Genomic DNA, 11137 nt, shown 5'->3' with positions numbered 1-11137 from the left:
TAGGTCACCAATGCTGATGCATGCAGGCATGTTGGAGCCTTTATAGATGACGTGAAATGAATCATGAGATTCATTTAAGAAATTTTGAGTTAGATATTATTAGAGGTTTCTTGTATTTGGTTCTGATTTAATTGTGTGGTGATTTAGTCAGGGAGAAGAATTAAACCTATGTGGGAAAAATGTTTATCCATAATACGAGGAGCCCACCTGTGATGGTGCAGTGCACCCTGGTTGGAGCAGGTGTGGTATCCTCCTGGAAGCCAAGCCTCTTCATATTTCCTTGCACTTAGCCATGGGAAGGGCTCTGGTCTGACCTAAGTGATGCATTATCTGCCACATGGGGGTGCCAGATTCCTACATGGTGTATGTACTGTATGGTACTCTACCTGTAGGATGGTCTCACAGAACCAGTTGTTTACCTGTGGTCAACAGTCCTTCCCAGCCAGACAAACCAGAGTTAACAACAGCAAGTACTGTATGCAACAGTTTTGATCATTGTCTGTGAGAAAATACATACAGTGTTAATCATAGTGATTGATTATATATTTTATACCAATGGATTGTTTCAGTAGCAATATCCTTTAGCAGCACAGTGGGAAATAATTATGGAAAAACTCCATTTACATCTCAGTGCTAAAGGGATGTTCATGGAAGAAGATAGGTTAAAGAGATAGGTAATGTCTATGCAAAGGGGTGTATGTCCACTTGCAATGTGTACGAAGCAAAAGCCGAATTTGAATGTCAGATTTCACCAAATTGCTGTACATTGTATCATTGGATATTGCAGGTAGCTGTTGCAGAAATGAATAGCACCATACATACATTATTAATATGTTTCGGATATAAAGGCTTGAGCATGCATGCTTTGGCCTTGGTCACCTAATGGAGGCTTTCCACTCTGCTTGATCTCTAGCAACCTCTATTCAGTCTTTTAACCCTGAGGTCACTGTGATTTTCAATCTACTCCTGCCTCTACCCTCAGTGTTCACACCTCTCACCTGCCACACCTTGTTGTCATCCTTATCCTCCCCATTTGCCCAAACCATCTCAAGCTACCCTTCTCATATACAGTGCAAGTACTGTATATTGAATTCCCATTTTTCCTCTAAACTCTTCATTCTCAATCATAACCCCTCAGGCCTGTCATTCAAGGACTCATGATATGTCCATCTGATCATCATCTCTACATGCGAGCCTTTGAATATTCTCCTCCTTTACTGCCCATGTCTCCCTACTGTAAGGCATTACATTCCCAATATGAGCTGCGCACATGGACCCCTTAGCATGGTGGGTGAGCCCTCTTAATGTTAGGAGGGCAACAGCTCCTTAAACCTCCAGTTTCCCTTTGCCCTTGCTACCAAGCTAGCTTCAGCCCCACGTTTAGCACATACCATGTCACTCCAAAGAATTTTCCTCCACACACTCAATTGACTCTACAGGAAGATTAATCTTTCCTGCCTGTGCTTTAGAATGATCACCTTTACAGGATTATTTAACTCGTGGATTGTGAGCCGCAGCTCAGGCTGGGTAACGTCACGTTGCAAGCCACAGCTCAGGCTGTGCTGGCCGTGCATCACCACTAACTACTTCGCCTCTACCCAAACTTACCCATGGTGTCATGCAAAGAAGGAGAGAGAGAGATTTTTTTCTTTTCACCAGATGATGTCCAAGATGTTTATCTTCAAGTTTATGATAAACAAAAACAATTATTTTTTTTTAATTCATTTTTTAACTACTCCCCTTGTAAACCTAAGCATGGCCCTAAGCAAAGACGGAGAGAGAGAAAGAGATTGTTTCTTTTCACCAGATGATGCCCTGGATGTTTATCTTGAAGATTATAATAAACAAAAGCTTAAAAAAAAAAATCATTTTTTGCACACCACGGATTGGGAAAAAAAGGGTAATTGCGCATTCCATGGGTTAAAAAATGTATATGTCAATTATCCTGTTTTGGTACAGTAACCTAATGGAAATTACAGTGCACAGTTATTTATATTTCCTATGTGATGTTGTGATGTGTTTGGTTCGGTCTGTTTAATAATTTGTACTGTATAAACACTACTGTACTTTCATATCAGTAACATGCTACAGTGACTAATATTTATGCTTGCTGGTTGTTTTTCAGAATCAGAATGTACACAGAGACTGATGATTGAATAGATATGGATCAAATTAAGACAGTCCTTTACATTATGAAGAGGAAAATGAATTAAGAGAGTTTTGAAATAGTGAAAAATCACATACAAATTTGAAATATGTAAACGTTTCTGTGATGAGCATATACTTTCTCAGTTAATTAGCAAAGTTGAAAAATATGATAAACATATACTTTCCAAGTCATTAAGCAGATTTTGAAAGTTATGACAGTCATAGATGTGTAAGCAGACATTGTAAATGTAGAGATTAAAATAATTTTGTGAGCAAGTGTGAGGTGAGACAGTTGTCTCCCATGTGTGGGGTGGCGCGGGACACGGCAGGCGAGAGTGACATTGTGCCCCCCTTGGAGGCTGCCATGCCTCCATCTATTACGCTGGGCTCGGATCCCCCTAAGCCACCGGCAGGTCCAGGTGATCATCAGCCCCAGCAGGAACATCATGCAAATAAAGATATCCCTACTATTGACCTTGCGTGTGATGAAAATGATGACCTTCAAAAGGCCATTGCTCTCAGCCTACAGGATCAGCAGAGCACCACCACACTTCAGGGAGTCTCAGCAGAAGACCAAGAGGTGTCCCGGGCCTTGGAGGCCAGCCTCAAGGACTCCCAACCCCAGGCCACCATCGACCTTCTTAATCCTCGAGAGCGCAAGCGTCAGTCTGGAGTTCCAGTTGGATTAAAGAACATTGGAAACTCTTGTTGGTTTAATGTTATCATCCAGCCTCTTTTTCATATACCAGTTTTTCGAGATATGATTCTCAATTATTCTCAAAATGTTGATGTAGGTGAGCAGATGGAGGAACCCCAAAAGTGCTCACGTCAGCTGGTTCCAGTACTACGGAAATTATTTGCTTTAATGATTGGCTCGGACCGAAAGTACATTGACCCAACTTTGGCTGTTCATATATTTCAGGGGCATGAAATGAGGAAGAATGCTCAGCAAGATGTCTGTGAATTTACTCATAAACTTCTAGAGAAGCTAGAGGAAGAATTTCAGCAGATGCTTCGCAGGCAGGGTGTTGAAAAAGAGAGTTCAGGATGTCAGGTCTCAAAGGATGCTGATTTTGATAATCCTATTATGAAACTTTTTTACGGTCAGTCTAAGAAGGAAATATGTGAGGATGATGTTGGTCCAAAACAAGAGGCGTTTGGTCAGTACCCCTTGTATGTGATGAACTACATGAATATCCATGACAGTATCTTAGCATCCATGGCCACATCTATGCCAAATATGTTTGATGACGTAGTACACCCAGTGAAACAAGAAACATGGTTCAAGATGTTGCCACCAGTCTTAATTTTTTCTCTGTCTCGATATGAATATTCCTATGAAAAGAAAAGAGCAGAGAAAGTCCATAATAAATTTGAATTTCCAGAGTTTCTATACATGGATCGCTATATGGAAATAAATAAAAAAATAATTAAAGAGAAACATGTCAAAGTTGCAAAGTTAAGAAGTGAGTTAAATAGCCTTACAAAAACTCTAGATAAATATCAGAAGTATGGCACAGGTGATGCAAAGTATCCCATTGGTGACATCTTAAAATACACATTGGACTTTGCACAGACAGGTCTTAACCCTAGTCAGGAAGCTGAGGTAAACAGTGTTCCGTCTCCTTCTATGATGGAAGTTGATGGACTGGAGATCTGTGAGAATGATGTGGAAATGACAGATGCTCATGACTCAAAGAGGGTGTCAAAGGAAGGCATTACGGAGAAAGAAAACAAAGGTTCTTTGTTGGAAAAGGAAGAATTGGTCGTAGGTGATGTGTTGATAAAGGAAGAACATTCAGGAGAAAATATTGAAGTTAAAGAAGATATCAATCCCACTAGTCATAATGTAAGTGAAAAACAAACTGAAGAGGAACCTCAACAAGTTCCTTCTCCATCTAAAAGAATGAGAATTTTACCTCCAGCTCCAAGAAACATCACTAATTCAGAGCTAACAATATTACAGTCCTGCCTTTCACGATGGCTGCAGGACATCAACTCTCAGGTGGCAGAACTGCGTAGATGCATCAGTGAATTGGAGCAGCAGTTGCATCAGATGTATGATGAACCTTACCTCAAAAGAATCCCTTACAGGCTGCATGCTGTTGTTGTTCATGAAGGACAGGCCTCAGGGGGACACTACTGGGTTTATACATTTGACAATGTCAGAAATACGTGGATGAAATTTAATGATATTCAGGTTGTCGAATCTAACTGGGACGAATTGTTGCAAGATAGTGTAGGTGGTCAGAATAATGCAAGTGCCTACTGTCTCTTCTACATTGATGAGAGTCGTTACAAGAGTCTTTTCCCAGAGGGTCCAAAGTGTGTGGAGACAATGATGGCCAGCCTTGCCATTGATTTGCAGGATTATGTAAAGTCAGACAACCTAGCATTTTTTAGAGAGCTGCAGGAGTGGGATATGAAACAGGAAAAATGTGATCAAGGGAAGGAAGCAAGTGTTGGGCCTTCACAGGAACAGCAAGGTAGCATTGGTTCATGGGACAACAGTTTGTCATTAGTTCCAGTCACTGCACCAAATTCTCCAGATATCATCTGTATACAGGAACCTGATGAAGCAAACTTCTTCACTGAGGTTCAGACGATGTTATTTGAGACCATCCAGGGCAAACTCACTGGTAAAGATGCATTGTTACAAAGAGATCATGGGTCTGTGCTTAATAGCATACTTTTTGATGAGTTTGCCCGACTTCGAAGCTTTGCAGAGAGTAATGCAGAGAGCAGCCCATACAGTGAGCCATCAATATTGGACTTTGGAGTGTATCTGATTCGCAACAACAAGAATGTGGATGAAATGTTACGATGGTATGGGTGTGAGGTGGCACTACAGGTAGCACACCACAATTGTGAACGCACCCCTGTTTTAGAAAGAGTGGTGGTAGAGGCCAGGCATTACCTACAACAGGTACGAGAACAGATTCAGCAAAGTGGAGGTCGGGAATACCAATACCGTGGGTGGCTTAAGCACTACCGTGCTCTTTTGGAATGTGCCTGGGATTTGGTATATGGTCACACACAATACGAGAATGGGAATTTGGAAAGTGGTCTTCTGCATCTACTTCGTGCATGTAAAACACATCAAGAATTGAAGGAACAACATCCTGAAGGCCCTCGGAAGACTTTGAATAGGCATGTACTGTGGAAATGCAGAAGAACTTGTTTGCTAGCTCTAAATGAGAAGTTGGTGAAGAGTTTTTTAAATGAAGAAGGTGAACAGATTGGAGAGATCCCAGGAAATGTGAGCTCTCTTGTGGTACCAGCTCTTGGCCAGCTGAATGCCAGTGGTATGGAAGAAGACAAAGCCACAGTGGTTGAAGTGCGAAATCTCTGGTGCCAGCTACTGGAGAGAGGGGTGTCCTCACCTGCAAAATCCAATATGATTGGACAAATAATGGAAAGGCTCTTCAGTGGAGCTGTAGAATCCAAAGGAAAAATGCCGCTCCAAACTCCACGGCCCCCTCCTGTCCTTCCTTTATATAAGCAGTACCTAGAGGCCTGTAATGCAGTCATGAGCTCCCCATCCAAACCTAGGTCCCAGACTAGTGACTTGTGAAACTACAGCTATATAGTCTCACAGCAAAGTGTCATTGTTGAAAATTGTTAGAAAGCTGATTTTAACAACTAAACTTTACGTATACAGCATATACAGTACAGTATGTGTAAATATACATAAGTAAATAAAATGTATACAGTATATATATGGAGGTACAGTATAAAGAATTTAATATTAAAACTGTGATAATCCTTGGATATGTTCTGAACATGAAGGCCTCTGGGAAAGCTTATTCTAGATTTTTTGTGATGATAGTTACAAGGCCACCACATCTTCAGATTTAGTACAGTATGAGTAATCAGATTACTTCAGACAGTGTCTAATTTTTTAAATATTTCCTCACATGTACAAGAAAAAGAAATAGTGCTTCTTCCAATTTCAAATGAAGCCCTTTTATGTGTAAGAAAAGTGTGTCATAGACTTACTTTGTGTTTCCTGTGAGCTTAGTTTTGTATTGCCACTGAATTTCATGGTTTCAACTGAGTGAAGTTAGTTGCCTACTTTGTTTGCCATCCATCAAGATTCACACCAGTGTTGCTGCCAAGTTTGAAAGATGACAGTATTGAAAAATATTGCCCCAGACCCCCAGTAAAAGCAAGATGGTACCGGTATACACTGCAAAGGATCATCATGGACATTAACTGCAGGATTACAACTGTTTCACTGTAAGTTTATAATTATTATGAAAAATTATGTTCTTTCGATGAGAAACATTTAATAATTCAGACATGTACTGCACTGTGATGCTGATGAGTGATAGCTACTGTTGTGGTGGTATAGTTTGACATAACCATATAAATCAAGCTTTATTATGATTTTTAATATAGTACCAGTATGTATGGTAACAAGACATTTTTCAGCATCACAGTACAGTGCACTGATCCCATGGCTATGGTGGATTTCGTTATCATTATGAGGTGAAATCCACTCGTGCCGTTATTACTGCATTTTTTTTTTTCTCAAAAACATTGTTATCGCGCACCTGATGTGGTTTTTGTTGACAATAAGATTACAGTGTCTATGGTTTTTGATGGCCTTGAAAGATTCAAAGGCGATGCTGTACTTAAGGAGTTAATCCCAGGTGGTGGAGACCACTAACTCTCCATCCCCTAGCCTTTACCCCTTTACCCCAAGCCCATCTCAGGTCTCTCTATGGTACATGTTTCTTCCATATTGTGGGCTTTTCATCACTGCCTGTTAATCTGACAGTGCCTGTGTGTGCTTCTGATACTTTCCATGACAGTATGTATATATGTAGTGGGTCTAAATTATCAAAGAAGGGGAAAACGTGAACTTCCACTTGGGATGCCTGGTACCAGTTAGGATAAATTCCGTAGATTCTGTGCTTTCAGTATCATGCAATTCCATTATCATGCTCCATACTTGGTACCAGTAATGCATCATATCCAAGGGATCACTGTACTGTACCATGCTTATACAGATGTTTTTGAGTAACTCTGGTCTGTTTGGCCAAGCAGACCCATCAACTGCAGGCAAGCAACTGCCTTTGCAGAGCTGTACTGTGCAGTGAGCTGATGTTCTCATGAGGGGGACAGTGCCTTAACAAAGGGAGTTGTAGGGAACAGTGTGGAGGATTTATTCCCTCGTGAATTTACATTTGTGTGTGTACCCAGTTAACAGGGGCACCATAGTAGGCTTCAGTAATGAACAGTTGGTGTGAGGGGGGGGGGGGGGAGACACACTCCATTTTAACTGAATGATTCAAACTTGCATGGGATTTTAAAAAGTTTGCTAAGCCCTGAAGATCACATTATGTGGTTTTGAAAGTCATCTTTCACTATATTTGTATTTATTGTAAAGGAGTTTATTGATATTTCCTTGGAGTTGTAAATAGAGCTTTGACTGAAGATGTGACTCTACATTCTGGTTTGTGACAGTATGGTAGAACCAAATTTTCTCAAACGTGGTGTAGCTACAGTAACAGAAAAACTTTGATGTGGATGGAGGTGGGGGACTTGAGAGTCACTTGTAATGCCCCGCCATTCGCTGCAGTGCCTAACTATCAACTGGGTGCAACGCAGACAGAGTTTGCTTACTGCCAGGTATTGGAAACTACAACATTCCAAAACCTTCCACTCTGTGCTTCTCCAGCTGGCCTTGCTCTGTGTGTTGTTACCTAATTGTATCTTTACAGGAATGAGTCAAACTCGTACTGTCCTGTATCTTAAACCATTTTTATTGTACAATTCCTTGAATTTATGAATTGTTTTGGCACACATTATTTCATTCAGTAGTGCATTCCACTTTTCAATTGCCCTGTTTGGGAAACTGAATTTCCGTACATCTGTATCGCCTCTCTTTTTATGCAGTTTTTTGCAGTGTCCTCTTGCTGATGCATCCCCATAGGTTATGCAATCATTTATGTCTACTTTCTCTCTCCCTGATATGCATTTGTATAGTGTAATCATGTCTCCTCTTTTCCTTCTCTCCTGCAGTGAAGGTAGATTCAGTTTTTCTAGTCTTTCTTTGTAGCTTAGATCCCTTAAGCTTGGTACCCATCTTGTAGCAGCCCTTTAAACTTTTTCAATCTTATCTACAGTATGTGTTTTTTGAGATGAGGACTCCAGACAACTGATGCATACTCCAGGGTTGGTCTGATGAATGATGTTGATATCTTTCGTAGCATGTCTTCATTTATGTATGTGAATGCTATTCTCATATTTGCAAGCAGTGTTTACATGTTCCGTACCTTCTCACTGATGTTGTCAGCCGGAGATAGTCTGTTATTGATAATCACACCTAGGTCCTTCTCTTTTTCTGATGTATGTAGGGTGTTGCTTCCTAAATTATAATCCCAATCAGGTCTTTTTCCACTTTTACCAAACTTGATTACATGACACTCGTCAACATTGAATTCCATTTGCCATGTATTGTTCCATTCATGAAGTTTGTATAAGTCTTCTTGTAGCTCTTTACATGAGTCTGTGTTAGTAATTCTCCTTTGTATTTTTACATCATCAGCAAACATACAGTATATAGATAGCTTTCATTTCCAATGTTACTGCCCACAACAAGGAGAGGACCTATAAAAGGTACCGGAGCCAACCCACCCCTGAATCACATCTTTTATACATTTCTGCCCGGAATCGTGCTAAGTCTGTTCTTCGCTCTGCTAAAAATAATTTCATCCGTACAAAATGCTCTCAGCTCTCCAACTCGAACTCTTCCCACTCCTTCTGGCACCTTGCCAAAAACCTTTCTAACAACTTTACCTCATCATCCTTCCCTCCTCTTTGCTACTCTGATGGCTCTGTAGCTATTTCTTCTACTGATAAAGCAGATCTCTTTGCTCAGTCTTTCTCCTCCAATTCCACCTTAGATGATTCCGGTGCTGTTCCTCCATCGCTTCCCTCCTCTGACTTCCTCATGGCTGACATTAAAATTTCTTCAGCTGATGTATTTTCAGCCATTGCTGGCCTCAGTACTAATAAGGCATATGGGCCTGATGGAGTCCCTCCTCTTGTTTTCAAGAACTGTGCTTCTGTGCTTACACCCTGCCTAGGCAAACTCTTTCACCTTTGTCTGTCAACTTGTACCTTTCCTTCTTGCTGGAAGTTTGCTCTCATTCAGCCAGTCCCAAAGAAGGGTGACCATTCCTAACCCTCTAACTATCGCCCAATTGCTTAAACATCATGTATCTCAAAAGTTTTTGAGTCTATTCTTAATAGAAAAATTTTAAAGCATCTTTCCTATCACAACCTTCTTTCTTCTCGTCAGTATGGGTTCTGTCAGGGACGCTCCACTGGCGACCTTCTCACCTACCTTTCAGACTCCTGGTCATCCTCCTTTCGGGACTTTGGCGAAAGCTTTGCCATTGCATTTGACATCTCAAAGGCTTTCAATCGAGTCTGGCATAAATCTTTAACTTCCAAACTGCCCTCCTACGGTTTCTATCCTTCTTTCTGTGCCTTCATCTCTAGCTTCCTTTCTGGTCGTTCTATAGCCGCTGTTGTAGACGGCTATTGTTCATCTTCTAGATCTATCAGCAGTGGTGTTCCTCAGGGCTCTGTCCTATCATCAACTCTCTTCCTTTCATTCATCAATGACCTTCTAAGCTGTACATCTAACCCTATCCACTCATACGCTGATGACTCCACCCTTCACCTTTCCATTCGATTCCCACAGTGTCTATCTCAGCAGTTACTTCAACAGGCAAGGGATGAGGCTATGGCACACCTAATGTCTGACTTGGCTCGTATCTCGGACTGGGGTAAAAATAATCTGGTTGTTTTTAATGCATCAAAGACTCAGTTTTTGCACCTATCAACCCGACAAAATCTTCCACAGGTATACCCACTTATGTTTAATAATACTCAACTTAATCCTGCATCATCCTTGAACATGCCTGGGGTTTCATTTACTCGGGACTTGTCTTGGAAAGATCATATTACATCTATTGTAAAATCTGCTTCCAAGCGATTGGGTGTGCTAAGCCGACTCCGTTCCTTCTTTACCCCTGCACAATTGTTGACTTTATACACGGGTTTTATCCGCCCCTGTGTGGAGTACAACTCTCATGTGTGGGGAGGCTCCCCACATACAACTCTTCTCAATAGGGTGGAGTCAAAGGCTTTTTGTCTCATTAACTCTCCCCGTCTTACTGACTCTCTTCAACCTCTGTCTCTTCGCCACAATGTTGCATCTTTATCTCTTTTCTGTCGCTACTTCAATGGTCACTGTTCCTCTGAACTGTCTGCTTGCATTCCTCCACTTCTACGACAGGCGCGTAGCACCCGTCTAGCAGCAAACTCTCACCCCTTTTCTGTCCAACTCTCTAATGCAAGAGTTAACCGTTACTCCCAGTCCTTCATTTATGCAACAGGTCAACTCTGGAACTGTCTCCCTCTGTCTGTATTTCCTGCTTCCTATGGTCTCCAGTCTTTCAAACGCAGTGTGTCCAGACATCTCGAAATGAATAGATCTTGAATTTGGCTCTCTCTTGTATTTTGTTTTTCTCTTGGAAGGAACAGTTTTGCGGGCTTATGTCGTTTGGTTCCTTCTTCTTCACATAAATATATATATATATATATATATATATATATATATATATATATACAGTAAAAACATATATATATATATATATATATATATATATATATACAGTAAAAACATGATTGGTGCCAGCACTGAGCCTTGTGGAATTCCGCTAGTCACTGCTGTCCATGATGAGTAATTTCCCCCTTAGTACTGTTGTCATTCCCCCCCCCCCTTTTTTTTTTTTTTTTCCCTCAACAATACAGTTTGCCTTGGATTCCTCCCTGATGGTACAGCTTCTGTAAAAGTCTTTGGTGCGGCACTCTGTCAAATGCTTTCTTGAAATCTAAATAGATATTGTCCACCCATCCATCTCTGTTCTGTAATGTTTCTGTTACTCTATCATAGTAGCTTAACAAA

At 40.9% G+C, this 11137-nt stretch overlaps 1 protein-coding gene across 1 annotated transcript; it reads left to right on the top strand.

Moving 5' to 3' along the window:
• The first annotated feature begins 2449 nt into the window (after window positions 1-2449).
• Window positions 2450-5825, top strand: LOC145397748 (ubiquitin carboxyl-terminal hydrolase 25-like). The gene has a single exon (XM_080270770.1). The coding sequence runs from the start codon at window positions 2450-2452 to the stop codon at window positions 5720-5722; it is 3273 nt and encodes a 1090-aa protein (XP_080126896.1). The 3' UTR covers window positions 5723-5825.
• The last annotated feature ends 5312 nt before the right edge of the window (window positions 5826-11137 follow it).

The sequence above is a fragment of the Coenobita brevimanus genome, chromosome 43, assembly GCF_032717465.1.
Source record: "Coenobita brevimanus isolate Jiangsu-jjx chromosome 43, ASM3271746v2, whole genome shotgun sequence".
In the NCBI taxonomy this organism is placed as follows: domain Eukaryota; kingdom Metazoa; phylum Arthropoda; class Malacostraca; order Decapoda; family Coenobitidae; genus Coenobita; species Coenobita brevimanus.
This window is presented reverse-complemented; position numbering and strand designations above follow the sequence as displayed.

Bases quoted from the DNA above. Each gene is read 5' to 3' on its own strand.
- LOC145397748 (XM_080270770.1), top strand. From the start codon at position 2,450: ATGTGTGGGGTGGCGCGGGACACGGCAGGCGAGAGTGACATTGTGCCC.